General features: G+C 32.2%; 2 protein-coding genes across 6 annotated transcripts; both read left to right on the forward strand.

The window, feature by feature from the left end:
- Window positions 1–1,244: 1,244 nt before the first annotated feature.
- Window positions 1,245–2,855, forward strand: LOC129310549 (transcription factor TCP14-like). 4 transcript variants are annotated; one of them, XM_054952418.1, is made up of 2 exons: window positions 1,245–1,396; window positions 1,513–2,855. In XM_054952418.1, exon 2 carries the CDS (start codon window positions 1,518–1,520, stop codon window positions 2,709–2,711), a length of 1,194 nt encoding a protein of 397 aa, XP_054808393.1. In that variant the 5' UTR covers window positions 1,245–1,396; window positions 1,513–1,517; the 3' UTR covers window positions 2,712–2,855. The 4 variants fall into 4 exon arrangements, with proteins under 4 accessions (XP_054808393.1, XP_054808392.1, XP_054808394.1 ...); XM_054952417.1 differs by having other exon boundaries at window positions 1,248–1,402; XM_054952419.1 differs by having other exon boundaries at window positions 1,258–1,402; window positions 1,496–2,855.
- Window positions 2,856–10,416: 7,561 nt separating this feature from the next.
- LOC129311653 (HVA22-like protein c) lies at window positions 10,417–12,631 on the forward strand. 2 transcript variants are annotated; one of them, XM_054954040.1, is made up of 5 exons: window positions 10,425–10,657; window positions 10,746–10,772; window positions 10,884–11,006; window positions 11,410–11,671; window positions 11,979–12,631. In XM_054954040.1, the coding sequence occupies exons 1-5, from the start codon at window positions 10,596–10,598 to the stop codon at window positions 12,045–12,047; spliced, it is 543 nt and encodes a 180-aa protein (XP_054810015.1). In that variant the 5' UTR covers window positions 10,425–10,595; the 3' UTR covers window positions 12,048–12,631. The 2 variants fall into 2 exon arrangements, with proteins under 2 accessions (XP_054810016.1, XP_054810015.1); XM_054954041.1 differs by lacking the exon at window positions 10,746–10,772 and having other exon boundaries at window positions 10,417–10,657.
- The last annotated feature ends 3,948 nt before the right edge of the window (window positions 12,632–16,579 follow it).

Genomic DNA, 16,579 nt, shown 5'->3' on the forward strand with positions numbered 1-16,579 from the left:
TTATATTAATAAGGAATAGACTCTAGAGTATTATATAGAGCATTTAATAAGAATATAATTAGAAAGATGTATATTTTTTGTAAGAGAGGAAGATTCTAGCCTTTTTTTAAAAAAATATGAATCAATTAATAATGCTTTATATTATGATTTAGAAGGAGTATACATTAAAATTAATATTTATAAGTGAATAAAACTTGTAAATAATTAGTTTTCTTTATCTCAACCTATATCCAGTTCTCTCTTTTATTTACTATTCTTTCTTCCCCACTTTTTTGTTTTTTGACCTTTTTTTCATTAATCCCTTCCCTCCTTGAAAAGAAATCTTCTTTTTTTTTTCCTTTTTAATTATTTGATACCGAATCCTCCTATCCCTCAATTATTTATGCATAAAAATTAATTAGGGAGCTTCATAGATATAATGTATGTTATAAAATCATATCAAATAAATAGCCTAATATTTATTATATTTTATATTATGATTGATTTATTATATTTGTTGATATATCACCCTTATAAATTTTCAAGCCAATTTATCCAGTAATTAATTACTTATACTTTTAATATTTAAAACCATTCAAAAATATTATATATCACGTTTAATATTGTCCGCGAAAATCTACCTTTTCAACAAAAATTACACTCATTTATTAGTTCTTGCAAAATTCTTGCAAAAGTCGGTGATTTTTTTATTGATTTTTATATGTGACATGACTTTCTTATTACTTAATTATTGTTATTTTTACCTGAATATAAGGTAAGGATTCACCACTACGAATTTAGAGGGAAAAAACATTTTATAACGTGTCAAACTCAAAATCAGCTCCAATCAACATTAACATATTAATAAAAATTGCAAGAAACCTATCATAACATAAATATATAGTCACAGGAAAGTGCATAAACTATCAAGACAATATAATTCATTTTCTGCTTCACATATATATATTTTTAATACAGGTAGTATTATTAATAAGTATAAATTATTCATGTGTTTACATCGTCAAAAAATCATTTTAATTTTAAATTCTGTACTTGACAAACGTCAAAGAAGAAACTCTTTTTTATGTTCTAAATTTTCTTGGCCTGAATTGTAAAATTTTGTTGCACCAATCCGTGCTAAAGTAATTTGGCCAAATGAAAACACGGCATTATTGAATAATATGAGCTTTTTCTTCATTTTGGTTGCTTTTGGAAATTATAGGATGACCCCTTATTATTATATTCCCACTCATTATTGTTGTTGCTTAAAGCTTGTCATCCTCATCCCCATACTCTCTCTCTCTAGACTTTTAGAGAGAGAACACAACTCATCAGCAGTCACAGAGGAATTTCCATGCTCCACAAAGCTGAAACACCCAGAAAGACAGACCCACTTAGCCCACTACACCATATCATCGTGAGGGTTGGTGATATGATGCACCAGTAGATTTCAGTTGCTTTTTTTTTTCTATTTCTATATAAAATTAATAAAAAAAAATTCCCCTCCTTCCTTCAGCTTTTGTATATTTTCAGATCATATGATCATGGAGGAGTCAGATCATCCTAATGGGATCCGCAGACCTAATTTTCCTCTGCAGCTGTTGGAGAAGAAAAATGGTGAACAGCGACACGAGGAGGAGGAGGATTCGGCTGTGGCAAAAGCTTGCTTCGCCGACCCGACCCGACCCGAAAATAACCTCCAGCTCGCCGATAATTCCAAGAAGGCGCCTCCGAAGCGCACATCCACCAAGGACAGGCACACGAAGGTGGAAGGTCGGGGCCGTCGGATCCGCATGCCGGCGGCTTGCGCTGCCAGAGTGTTTCAGCTGACCAGGGAGCTCGGCCATAAGTCCGACGGCGAGACCATCGAGTGGCTGCTCCAACAGGCAGAACCCGCCGTGATCGCCGCTACGGGGACTGGGACCATTCCTGCCAATTTTACTTCCCTCAACATCTCGCTCCGCAGCTCCGGCTCGACGGTGTCAGCGCCGTCACAGTACTTCAGGGGTAATAATTATAGTAATTACTTCAGTCCCAGCTTGTTTTCTTCATCGTTGCAGTTGAGAAACGCGGTCATGGATGATCCCAGAAGGATCTTGTTTCCCGGGGGCGCCGTCGGGTTTTCTTCTTCGTCTTCTTCTTCCGAGAATTCTTCAATGAATAATTTCAGTTCTGCGAGTAATGTGAATGCCATTCTACAACTATCAAAGCAAGAGCTTAGGGAAGAAACTGGCGGCGGCGGCGGCGGCCTTGAATCCACGCCAACAGAAACCGAAGGAAGCTTGCCAAAAAAGAGGAGGTCACCGGAACAGGAACTATCACAGAGTCAGATAGGCAGTTATTTGTTACAGTCCAGCACCGGTTCAATTCCGGCGAGTCATTCATCAGTTCCGGCGACGTTTTGGATGGTAAGTAGCCCCGCCGGAAACAACCAATCCATGGGCAGCAGTGGCAGTAACAGCGGAAGCAGTAGTGGTGACCCTGTATGGGCAATTCCCTCCGGCGGTAATTACAGTAATATGTATAGAGGAGCCATGCCCGGCAGCGGAATTCATTTTATGAATTTTGCTTCTCCAATGGCTCTGATGGGTGGACAGCAATTAGGCGGTACAGTGATGAATGAAAGCAACTTAGGCATGCTTGCAGCCCTAAATGCATACAGACAGATTCCGTCCAGTGGCGTTCCGGAATCTCCCGCGATCACCGGACACGGAGGAGGTGAGCATTCCTGAGGAATAACAATGAGGATCAAATAGTAACACACTAATGTGTATGAACTAATACATGTGCTATTGAATCTTCTACTACTTTTCACAGCTAGTCTTCTACTATATATATCGGTTTCCGAGTCTATATATATAATTAAATTTCTATCATGTCTATTTGCAGCACAGGCTCGAGTTTGATTGCTTTAATATTCGATTTTAGTGTTGCAGAGGGTGATATTAGGGTTTGAGAAAAAAACACATACATATTGAGAGCTGTTTGCTTCGCCCAAGCTTTAATTTGTTTTCCCTTCACAGAGTGATTTAATTTATTGGTTTTGCTGTCCGTCTAACTCTCCTCGTTTTGTTTCAATTAAGCACGTATACATGCCATGTATGCTCATATAATTTTAAGATGAGATATTAGCTCATTATTTACATATATATATATATATATATATTATATAGCATATACAGTAATGTTGTTGCTATGTTAATAGTGTTTACGGTAGGTTCATGGATCGAAGGCATATAAAAAGATAAATCCATTTGCAATAATGTGGGTCAGAAAGAAATTAAATATGACATCTCTCTGTGATGTCTGAGAGCTCTGGAAAAACAGCAGCGTGAATAATATATATGATAGTGTTAGGGCGTGTGAATGATATGTATTGTAGTGGGTACGTAGCCATATAGGGACCAAGAGAGAGCTAAAGATGGTGGAAAAGGGTTTGAATTGGAGGTGTTAGGTGTGGAACTTATCAAGTGGTGGTGAGCCCCATGGGATTTGGCCACATTCCCTAAAATCCAAATACAGACTCTTGCTGTGCACACAATGCCTTCATTCTTTCTCTTTCTCATATAAACATGTATAGCTCATCACTGGCTAGGTAGCTTAGCACATCATAATCATACGCGAGACTTGTACGTTTGCTGGTGATAGTTACTATCTTCATCACATCTTAATTAATTATCGCCCAATCCATAATCCAGACTTGGATATATTCTGCACTACTTCGAGTGCTTCAACCCCACCCTGTTATTTTCCTTTATATTAATTTGTTCATCCATCTGAACAAGTATTTTCATAATGTTGCAGCACTCCATATGTAGTTAGCCTCATTTACATTAATTTGTCCATGCATGATGCATATATTATAATTTTGTAAGAAGAAGAAGAAGAAGCTCCTCAATGAATTAGAGTCTGAATTAAAAAAAATATATATAGAACCTCCAACCTGTAGCAATTTGAGTCTAACAAAACTGATGCAGGTCTGATATACAGTTTGACAAATACTATGTTTGATGGTTTGCTTAAGCATGTATCATACACACACACACGCTATCCACATAAAGGTGTGTCTGTGACTCAGAGAGAGAGAGAGAGAGAGAGAGAGAGAGAGAGAGAGAGATCCATGCATAAAGTGCATGGCTTGGTACTTGACAAGTTGAAGAGAAAGGGAAGGAGGTGCTATGTATATTGCTATAGCTAGCTGTTGCATCACTACGTTTTTGACTTTTTATTCTCTCAAAGCGATATTACGACTCCTTTAATAGTTGTAGTTTTTTAGTTTATGCAACATAAATTTTATAATCAATGAAATGAAAGATCTCGATGCGATCAATTTTGATGATACATGTCGTGCAATTTTCAAAGACGCGTTTCCCAAAAGTTTTACTGATTGCGACTGTTCAAATTAAATCTTATTAGACGATTTTTTTTTTGGAATACTTTTTTATGTGCCCGCACTACTTTCTTCATTCATACATCTTTTGATTCTTTTCAATCAACGATCATGAGTCTTCAGCCTTTAGGGCTGTACGCAACTTTATTGTGCAAAATCCAAAAAATATATGTAAGAATGAAGAAAAAGAAATAAGAATCAAATAAATATAATTTTTTACAAGCACTTCTTCAGTTGCAAAACATATGCATGATGGACCCTAAAATAGAATTCCCACTTTGCACACGTGTTTTACATAGTATTGTTTGTAGATTATCTATGCGCCATAACTTAGTTAACACAATTTTCAACCTGAAAACTGAGTTTGCACATAATGTTTACAAGGATCTCATTGACAAACATGATGATCTGATAGATACCAACAAATTTAGAAGGCTGAAAAATATTTTCTAGGAATTGAAGAAATTGAGAAATGCACCTACCTCATTTTTTTCTAGGTGCATTCTCTATCCTCTTTTTTAACAACATTTTTATATGGTTATTTGATTGATTCATGTTCGAACATTGTTGAATTTAATTGGAGGCAACTCTTTTCAAAAATATTTTTTTGCATTCACATAAATTTGAACATGACACCTTATACTTAATTAGTAATCATGACCACCTCTACTAAGACCAACGTTAGTTAGTAGAAAACATTTTTTTTCATAAATGCCAACATGTAATACACACACATATATCCAAAATATTATGGCGATAGATAAACATCTTAATTAATTAATTAATTAATTAATCAAAACGCGTGGAACCCACCAAGATTGTTGGATTTTGAGAGTTGAAAATTTAGGTTGCGAACCTTAATTCAAGCGGAAGAAAATTGAAGATTCCTTTGCCTACATCTATACGTCGTCGAATAATGAAGTCTTGCTTGAATATATATAAATTATTTTTTAATTTTATTTATAAATTATTTTCAACATATATCACCAGAATAAAGAAAAATTTTAAAACTTATTAATTAATTCTAAATAAAACAAAAAAAATTACACTAAAAAATTTATAATCTAACTTATAAATAGAATCAAAATAATTCTTCCATCTATGCCTTATAAATAAGATTGAAGTGCGTATTAATGGAGAGGAAAAATGAGTTAAAATGAAGAGCGTGTAAAAAGAAAGCATTAATGATGGTGCAGGGTGGGGGAGAGGAAGCATGTGTATATAGGCCAAACCGTACAACAGTTGCTCTTTATTCTGCACAAGATACCTATCCTTTTATGTGTCAATCTTGTTACACACTCTCATATACAAACACAAACTCATTAAGCTTCCCCAGTTTCATTTCTCAGAACGTGGGTCCTCACCCCATGAATTCATTTCCCTAAATAATGCAACATTTATTTACTGCAGTAACGTTTTCACTGCTCTGTCATTGGGTACGTACGTAACCACACCATCATATCACATCTTGTGCTCTCTTCAATAATTCGTTAAATCCCAGATGGAATTTTTTTCCCGTTTTATGTCCTTCATCATCAATCTGCAACCCATAAGTATGTGATTCGGGTTCCATATCAAGTTATAATCAATGAGCACAAATATTTCTGGGCTTTAATTTTAATATTATTGGGAAGGCCATGATGTGTGGTGACGAAGAGCCAAATTAAGGGGTTACAGCTGGAGCTAGAGATATATATATATATATATATACACATCTGTGGGATAACTTAGTGGAAGGGACCAATTCTCATTAATGAATTTGGGTTTCGTATATTTGGAATCATTGGTACAGTCATGATTCTTCGTTTCCCTCCCTATACGTCAGTTTTTAAAAGTTTAGTTTGGACAAGTGCTCAAGAAAAATAAGTGCCGTGTTCTATATTCATTTTTGAGTAGAATACAATTGTCTATGTACTAGATTGCATTTTATTTTTAGTCCTTATAGTTTTATTTCATTGTTTCCAATTTCTTTAGTTTGATCTTCCTGCAAAGTTAGTCACTATAATTTTAAAAAATGCACAAAACAATACAACATTGATGAAGTTAATTTTACTGCAATTCTGCCAATTCCTTTATTAACATGGTAAAAATATATTGGGATGAAAATAAATTAACTAGGTATGATTAGAAATAAAAGATAAGGGGGGGCAAAAATAAGGTTCATCATACATTCTTGGATTAAATAGAATGTGGGAAGCAAAGGTAAGATTAAGTACGTATCAACAATAGAGCTTGCAGAGTTAAGCATACATTAGAAAAATTAATTCTGTCGGTGCTAGGCCAGCTCATGGTTTCATGTGCGTTTTTAAAACTATAAGGATTGACATTATAAACTGATCAAATTAAACTAAAGAGAGATCAAGGAACAACGAAATAAAACCATATATAGAGAATAAAAAAATGCAATCGAAGTATAAGGACCTATTCTTGTATTTTTCCTTCATTTCTTGTATATCGAATTAAGAAATGAAATATCTCATATTCCTTCCTCACACCAAATACAATTTCTAGATAGGGAAATAATGTGAAGAAAAAGAGAGACTTAATATAAGAATCGCTTGAAAAAGGGAGAGGGGTAAGGGATAAGTGTGAAATGCAAATTTTCACCGCTAAAAAAAACATCTATGCTACAGTTATTTTTTATCTATATATAACAATTAATAACTGCTATATAGCTTAGCTTTATAGTCTTGAATAAACTACATAGCAGTTATTTAACCACCGTATAATTTCACTTTATATAATGGTCATTTACAAATAACCATTATATATTTTGTTCTAGTCACAAGCCCCACCAACATTTTAACTAACTATTTAACAATTCTCTTAAAATAACCCTTAAATAATTGCTCTATATTATTCAACGATTATTTCATAAAAATAATTATATAGTTGGGTTCAGTTTTTATCATTTTTCATATGTTATTTAATGAAATAATCGCCATATAGTTTAATACTTTTTTAAAAAAGGGGGGAGTTGCATTTTGAGCAATAATACCCTACAAAATAGAATGCAAAAATTCTTAGAATTGCAACCCAGCAACAGAATTGCAATTTCAACCAAAATTTGTATGTAATTGAAACCAAAATTATTCCAACCTACAATAATTTCTATAATCTATTTAAAAGTACTTTAAAATTGTTAAAAAAAATGCCTATACACACAAAAATTTCCAAGTAAAGCTAAAATTGGCCAAAATATAAAGAACCTAAAGTGCCTATATAATGAATCAAAATTGAGCAAGTTAATGGTTGTGATCATTCATGTCCCAATCGTGAATATTTTATTTGTTGTTTGAACAAATCATGTGACAACTCTTGGAGGATCTCTTCAATGTCAGCTGCAGTATATTCCTTTACAAATGCATCATCAAAATACTGCTAAGCCAAACATAACAACAAAAATTAAGCTTAAGTATGTGATGTGTGTAATATAATGTAAATTTTTAAAATTAATATAGCAAAGATAAAAGACATATTTGGGCATGCAAAATCTCGTCATTCAGTGCATAATTGATTATATCTTTCATATACCTCATGTTGTTGGAGTTACAATCCACAGTCTTGTTACATTATTGTGGACTCTTTTGAACAAAAAAATAATAAAAAGTTAAAATATAGTGAGTTAAATTTGATTAAATAAATTTAGAGTAAATGTATACCTTAATTATAATATAATCAAATGCGTTCTCATAACTTTGTGCATTATTATGAATTGAAGGCAAAGATTTTTGGCTACGAAACATGTGGATAGTCTTACATGATAGTATGAAACTCTATATCAAATACTTCATAGAAATAATAATTTAAACACATAAAGAAAAATTAACTAACTTACTTATTGAACATGACCATGATATGTTTCCGGTTAGTCGGTTGCCCTTCAAGTGAATCGAGACAACAAATCAAGCCTTTATATAGATCAAACATGAGTGGCATCCAATGACCCCTATCACAAAAATCACATATTGATTAAAAAAAATTCAAATATGAATATTAAAAATAATCCACTTATCACAATTGGAGGGGGGTGCTTGAGAAAAACAGTCGCATGTACACTCCATGCATAGAAGAAGAACAACCAAAACTTAAGAAAGATGATAAAGTAGGGAGATTAAGGAGAGAATTGCAAACTTGATGGAGAAAAACTTGAAGAAGATGAAAGAAGAGAACCCACGAACCCACCAGACTCCCAGATATCGAAACTCATAGAAACAAGACAAAACCACTAAGGCAAGACAAACGATGGCTGAAAACAATTGGGGTTACAATGGAAATTGTTTTTCAAACACAATGGGAGAATTTCTTGGTGAATGGAGAGGTTTTACGGGAGGATGAGAGTCTTTGAAGTTTTGTAAGTCGTAATATTTTGATGGCAAATTGAAGTTGAAAAGCTTGTTAAATGAAATTATTTAGCAGTTATTTAAAAATAACAGCAAAATAGATATTAGGTTTAAAAATTATAAAATAATTAGACTATATAACAGTTATTGAAACTAACTGCTATATAATCTTTAAGAATGATATAATGGTTGTTTTAAAATAATTGTTATATAGACTTTGAAAGAAAAAGTTTTTTTTGAAAAAAAGAAATTAACGGCTATTTTAGCTAAGTATTATATATTCAAATGCTCCCAATCTCGTCTCCTCTTCTACGTGTAGTAGTTTTTTTTTTTTTAGTAATTGTTATATGGAAGGCGCCATATATTATGTATTTTTTAACAGTGTTTGGATTAAGTATTGATATGAGGAAGTTGATGACTAAGAAAGTGCTTCCGAAAGAAGTACATTTGGTCCTCAAAGTGAATCAAAACAAAAAAGCACTTTTTGGCCTCTTCAAGAATGTGGTGGAGACGCAAACTTTCTCTAATTAATTTTCCTAAAACTCATAAACTGTGTTTGAAAATTAATTTTTTTTAGTGTTTCTCTTATTAAACAAATTCTTTACGAAACCAAAGAATCAAGCTTGGAAAATATAAATTAACACCTAATAAGAGTGATATGAAAAACTGTCACAAATATTTCACGTGGTACCTTATAAACATGACAAAAAAAAAATCTCTCCTCCAAATGTCTTAATAAAAAGGATGGAATGGAGTGATATAAATGAAACAAACATAAGAAATGCAGTTAGGAAAATACCTCACACCTTACAGAATAGAGACTGGTCAGTTGTGATTTTCCGACCCCATATTTAAATTTATGTGCGTACCATATTAAATTAAACCAAAATTATTTCGATTTGATTTTAAAATACTAAACTGAAAGCTAGAGAAATATGTCTTTATTTGAACCAATTTTTCCTAATGATAAATTGGAACTAGGAAGGGAGCTCTTTCTTTAAAAAATAAATTACTAAACCGGGAGATATTAATGTTCTGATGTTATTAATGTTCAGCTAATTGTGTCTCTCGTAGCCGTAGGGTTATCAAGACTAGATCAAATGATAAGCTTCATATTTATAGAAGTACTAACGAATTATACTTGCTAATGAAATTATTTTTATATATATATATATATATATATTTACGAAATTATGGTATGAGATAGGACTTGCTAGATCCATTTTTTCCCAGCCCAGCTATATGAAGATTTTATTGGGCCAAGAAGAAAAATTGGTCCAAGTATATTCTTTTCAGGGTTTTCATCCCTGCCAAAAGTTTATTATATTTTAAAATTTTAAAATCAGAGACACATGATCGATATGCTATACATTTCATCTTTAATCTAGTAACTAATTCAAATTAATTAAATTAGTTATGTTAGTTATTTGTAAAAAATGTGTGTTTGTTTTCCTACTAAAATACTAATCATTTGGATCATTTACATTAAAAGCTATTGATATACGTGCAATTAATAGGATATTTTTAAAAAACCTATTTCCTTTTATTTTTAGATTTTGGACTCACAACGTTTTTGGCCGGAAATTAAGCGATGCTGGATTATGAGAGATGTCCTCCGACATAAGGAGCCAGAAAAAAGGAAAAATGAAAATTTCGGTGCCTCATTTCTCGAGCGCGAAAAAATTCTCCCAAAAAATCAGTTCTTTCCAGAGACCCCATTGCCAACTTTCTCGCATTTCCTTTCTTACTTTTTGGACTCTCTTTTTCAAACTCTCTCTCTCTCTCTCTCTCTCTCTCTCTCTCATATCCCAAACTCCATGTCTGCTCTCCACTAAACCCTCATCTCAGTTCTGTAGAAAATAAACAGACAACCATTGCAAGACATGGGCGCTTCTGGGAACAATTTACTCCAAGTCATCGCCAATAACTTAGATGTTCTTTTATTGTAAGTCCCTTTTCCTTCAAGTTCTTTCGGCATCTTGCTGCAAATCACACTGAACTTGGTTATATTCTTTGTTTGCTTTTTCCCCCAGGCCTTTAGTCACCCTGGTATACCCTTTGTAAGTATGCCTTTTGTTTTGTGCATTTTGCGTCATTACTGTGAAGCAATGTGATGCCCTAACTTGATGTGGGTTTTGTCTTTTCTTCACGCCCTTTCTTGTGTTTCACAGATATGCTTCGATTAAGGCTATAGAAACCAGGTCCATCACTGATGATCAACAATGGCTCACCTATTGGGTTCTTTATTCCTTGATCACACTCTTTGAACTCACATTTGCCAAAGTTCTTGAAGCGTAAGCGTCCCTGTTTACGATATGAGTATGGTTGCTTGCTATTGCTCGAGTTGGCTGTGGTTGGAATGCACCAATACTTCTAAATTTTTTCGTTACTTGAGAAAATGCTTAAGTGTTAATGTATAGTTTAGACTTGAAAGAGTCACATCATGACTGATACGTGGTTGTTATATTTTCTTCTAAAAGATTGCATATATGAGTAATTGAATCAAACTTTTGATGAGCTCTGCCCTTTGAAAGGAAAAATAAGAAAAATGAGCACGACTTAGTATTTTGTAAGGTTGTGTTCTTTTTGTTTTTTGTTTTTGGTTTTTTTTTTTTTTTTGCTCGGTTGCAACTTGCAAGTTTTGAAAGTCTGGTGTTTCTATTACTGGAGTGTAATAATGAAGCTTGTTACTTTCAGGCTTGCTATTTGGCCTTATGCCAAGTTGATTCTCAGTTGCTGGTTGGTGCTGCCACATTTCAATGGGGCAGCACATGTTTATAAGCAATATATTAGACCCTTCTACATGAACCCACAACTGCCCCAAATTCCTCAAGCTTCTCAAATGTGGTATTTTCCGCGTAAGAAGGACATATTCAGTGAACCAGATGACGTTCTAACTGCCGCTGAGAGATACATGGAGGAGCATGGAACAGTAGCATTTGAGAGACTTATTCACAAGGTAAGCATAGTGTCCAGTGTTTTACTGTGTAGTGTAAGGAAAGCTGCAAAATTTTTGGGTTATTCAATATTTCAACTTGCTGGTGTTAATAGAGGCCTGAATATGGCAAGGAATTCCAGTCAATGTAACGTTCTGTCTAAATTAAATTAAGTGGGAAGAGATAAGAAAGAGAAAACCCATAGGCTTTTATATTGAAAAGAAGGGGAAAGATTTGAAGTTATGGATGTAGGATGTTCTACCAATGCTGCTCATTCAAACATATTGCGATACTAAATATTATCATGAACGTATTGATTTGTTTGTGCAGGCCGACAGAGAGGCTAGAGCGAGAAGGAATGGAAATTACATGGTCTTTGATGATGACTATATATATTGAAGGGTGTTTATGAATATAATTCCTAATCTGTAGTGTTACTGTTGACAGTTTGCTAAATACTGCAGTAGTTATGTCATGGCATGGTAACTAAATTATGAACACATTGCATTGGCTATAATTCCCAGGACATTGAATTCACCAGAGTTGTTTTCCATGCCGAAGAACTAAGAAGCATCTTCTCATTATCAGTGGGATATTGGAGGAAAACATATATAGGTCCGTCAAACTCTGTGAAGGTTGAGAAACTGAATTGATTTTCTCCAATTCTCACGCGTAGTTTCTACTCTTTGCTTAAAATTCTTTATTAGTCTTAACTGAAAGATGTTCCAAGGAGTTCAAATTATATTCATTGTGTAAAGGAATCATCGCCTGTGGGTTAGTTTCTCTCTCTGATTCTCAGCTCAGTGACAAATGTGGGTTGTTACTTGCTTCAATGGGCTATTGTACTCGATGAAAGCCTGAAGAATCTTATAATCAGGAATGGCCAAAGGGCACGTGAGCTTGTTGCAAAGTATATCAACTTGTATTACTATTCTGGCAAGCATGGCAGATTTAAAAATATGGATGTTTTCTTTTCATATGCATGCTCTAAGTAGATTAACATGGATTATTTTATATACTCTGGTTCTAAATCCTAAATGTAGGGTTAGATAACTAATTCGTGTGCATTAAGAACTAGTTAAATTAGCTATTTTTAAAGACAATGTACAAGGTTTCTTAAAATATCTCTTTTCTAAACTTATTGCTGGCAATCGATAAGGGTAGTTTAAAAAAAAAAAAAGATAAATATGAGAGAGAAGTTAGATAGGTGTTTTACATTCAAGATATTAGATTTTTTATATTAAATATGTTTAATAATAATATATTTTATCAAAATATTTAAGTCATTTAATTTGATATAAGATTAAATTTTATTTCTTTAACCGATTTTTAGGTTTTGGATGCGAAGAGATTATCATATTGCTTTGATTTGCCTGTTGTGATTCCAAAAGCAGGCAGGGATCCAAAAGAAAGCAGAGAAATCTTGGCCAGCAAAACATCATTATGCATTGTAAGATAGATAGAAAAATATTTTTTAAAAGGAGAATAATTAATGCACTTATTCTATTCTTTCTAGATATATTTTTATTTTTTAAAAAAAGTAATTTCGTGTACCAAACATGTCTTTTCTTTTCATTTGCTAGTACAAGAAAACAGTGATAGAATCAGGATCTTGAATTAAGGATGTAAAATAATTTAATAAAAAATATTTTTTAAATAATAATGATAATAATAATATTAGGATTAAATTTTTTAATAATATAAATAGTTTTATCATCTTTTTTATTTTAAAAAATTATATTAAATTAAATAATAGTATACTTTTTTATTATAAATATGCTGTTTATATCTTATTTAAATTATTAAATATTATATATTTAATAAATTTTTTTAATTTTAATATTTTTCATTTAATTCAAAAGATGTAAAATATTAAGAGTTAAGAGTGTAAAGTTGTAAATTTTATATATTTTCTTTATAATTTTTTCAAAAGTGAAGGGATACAAACCCAATGTGGCTCTGCCACTACAAGCAAACATAAAAAGGATGTCACCAAGAAAATAAAGAATCCATCAATTTTTATCACTTTGTTAACGATGCATTAGCTTTTGTGGATCACATTGTTAGGTCCTCCACCGTTATTTCTAATTTGTGCTTCTAGTAAATATCTTTAGATCCTTCAAATCCCGCCAAGGCTAATGGTGTAATTCTGGTTCAAGTAATGACATCCCATTTTCTTCCAAAATAAAAAGTGTTCAATTCTTTATTTCTTTTTTCCCCTTTAGACATTTAAATTAACAAAACCAGTTTGACCCAATGGACGTGTGTTGCGGGATTTGGATCCTCTCATGATCCTTTGTCTCTTTTTCTTCTTCTCATCTTCAGATCAAAATTCAAGGATTGAGATTTAATTAAATTTATTTATCTTAATTTTAGTTTACAATTACGAAGTGTTCAAGTCAGATTTAAGTTTAACAATTTAGATCTATTTATTTATTTAGTATAATAGTTTTATATAACATTAAATCTTAACCATTCAAATTTTAAACTCAAGGAAGACAATAAAAATGCCTATAATCATATAAAATTTATCAAAAAATATTAAAACAAATAAATTAACACAATGAGAATAAATTAAAAGATATAAGTCAGCCGAACGAAAATAAAACAAATAATTAAATAAAAGCAAAAAAAAACTACATTATTATATAAAAAATGAAAGATGGCAATGAGTGCATTATGATATCAATATTGCACAGGGTATTATACAAAAATTACAGTATTATCACAGCCATGTAAGGCTCCACTTTCCTGTTAAATAAATATATATATTCTGATGAGTAGAAATAGTAGCACTAAGAAGAAATGGGAAACTGTGACAGAACAAGGGAGAGAATAAGAACTAGCAAGTTATTATTTGTATGCTTCAGCACCAGACGAATGGTAAAAAGAAAGGCTATTATAGCTTGTGAATATGAAGCGAAGAAATAAAGGAATATGGAAGAAAGACATGAAGTCAACTTTTGTGAATATGGAAGAACCGATGAATGATAATGCAACAATGGAAATGAAAAGTTGAAAACCTTGAAATATGACTTCTTTAAAAATAAAGGAATTGATAGTGATCTATCCGATCCAACTCGAATGAAAAGTTTGATCTAGTTGGTCATTTTTTGAATTGGACTAATTTTTTCTCGATCGGACTGGGTTCCATTAGGTTGGACTGGATTATTGGGTTTTTGTACAGCCCTATTATATCCACTTTTAAAAATGTCATTTGTTGTGAAAAATTTATATATTGCGTTTAATGAAAATCTTTAGTAGTATAAATATAAAATATTTAAGAAATTACATTATTTAATATATTGTGGAGAGTTAATTTAAGGGAAAATCTATCTGTAAATATTTATAATTTTTTTAGTTTGAATTAAGTCCTTGTCGTTTATTTTGTTTTACTTGAATTCTTATAGTCTAATGAATTAAATTCTTTAAGCCCTGAAAATTAAAATCCTTAAATTTTTTTTTAAAAAATTAAAATTTTTATATTTTTATTAAATTCATATAAATAAAATTATATGTTTCAATAAACATTTATTGTAAACTTTTTAAATTACTCCTCATAATTTTATTATTCATAATCATAAAAAATAATTAATAAAAAATTAATTAATATAATTAATGAAGGATATTATAGTTTAAAAAAAAGGAAAAGAAGAGGGAAGGCAAGACTATAAAAAATTACACTGAACCTCAGCCATTGGAAGGGCAAGATTTTAAGGTGCGTTCATGAATGCTGGGGTCGGTGGAGTGACAAGCTTGATTACAGAATGCTCCGATAGGCGTGAAAGTGATGAGTTTGGGAAGATAGGGTTTGAGTTGTCTGATGGAATGGGTGGGGTTTTCTTTGCGGCACGTCTTTTAATTATTTTAAAATTCAGGACTAATCAAGTCTTTTTGCCTTAAATCTCATATTTGCAGTTAAGCTCCCATAAGTGTACAGTCACATTTCAGAATTTTACGGTCCTTCTTTGCTAATAACATGCTACAGGGGTCCTTAAGTGAGATTTCTCTTATTTTTTTTAATTATATAATATGAACTGAACTTGTTAAATTTTAACTTTACCATATTTTTTTAATGATATCTACTTGTAAAAATCTTCTCAACATATTTGAACATTATACAAATAAACCTGTTAAAACTCAAATTGGATACGGTGTAAATCTACTAAGAAACCTAAGTGAACTTGCCATTTCAATAATGTTAATGAAATGACAAGTCCACTCATACTTGGTTTGAAAATTTAATTTATTTCTATCAACGGTTTATACATTATATAATGAGGAGGAGGAGTTGGGGGAGGATTCAGAGGAAGAGATTATGGGTGAGAGGGGGGATTCATATGGTGTGGGCAATGGAATGATGGTAAAATGATGAATGAAGGCTTAAAATCAGCCATTTCTGGGGGTTCGAGTATGAGTGAAGAAGGGTCCGATTATGAAAGCGATGGATTTGGTAAAGATGGGTTTTAAGTTATCAGGTGAAATGGGAAAGGTTTCTTCTGCAATGCCTTTTTTTTTATTATTATTATTTTAAAATTTAGAGATACTCAAGTCCTTTTGCCTTAAATCTTATTTGCAGCCAGCCCTCATGGGTGTACAATGACATTTTAGAATCTTATAATCCTTCTTTGCTAAAAACATGCTAAGGGGGTCCTTGAGTGAGATTTTTCCTAATATTAGTGACTTAATGATTACATGTGCTTCTGGCAAGCCATCCAAATATTATGATTTCATATTCGCTTACTACATAATAGGGCTCGCGTGGGATGATTTTTTTTTTTTAAAGGAAAATCACAATGTAAGCCCTAAAAAATAAAAGATTACAGTTGGATTCAAAAGATTTTGAATTTTTTTAGGGATGATTTTCTCTATCACAATGTCCCAACATGCCCAATTGATCAAATGAATTTAATAAAATGAACAGGTTATAT

This window comes from Prosopis cineraria, unplaced genomic scaffold (assembly GCF_029017545.1).
Source record: "Prosopis cineraria cultivar Desert tree isolate PC_DT_omini unplaced genomic scaffold, ASM2901754v1 PC5, whole genome shotgun sequence".
In the NCBI taxonomy this organism is placed as follows: domain Eukaryota; kingdom Viridiplantae; phylum Streptophyta; class Magnoliopsida; order Fabales; family Fabaceae; genus Prosopis; species Prosopis cineraria.

Excerpts from the sequence above, each read along its gene's own strand:
- LOC129310549 (XM_054952418.1), top strand. The coding sequence starts at position 1,518 with ATGATCATGGAGGAGTCAGATCATCCTAATGGGATCCGCAGACCTAAT.
- LOC129311653 (XM_054954040.1), top strand. The coding sequence starts at position 10,596 with ATGGGCGCTTCTGGGAACAATTTACTCCAAGTCATCGCCAATAACTTA. Across the intron at positions 10,658-10,745 it reads AACTTAGATGTTCTTTTATT|GCCTTTAGTCACCCTGGTAT; the intron begins GTAAGTCCCTTT and ends TTTTTCCCCCAG. Across the intron at positions 11,007-11,409 it reads TTTGCCAAAGTTCTTGAAGC|GCTTGCTATTTGGCCTTATG; the intron begins GTAAGCGTCCCT and ends TGTTACTTTCAG.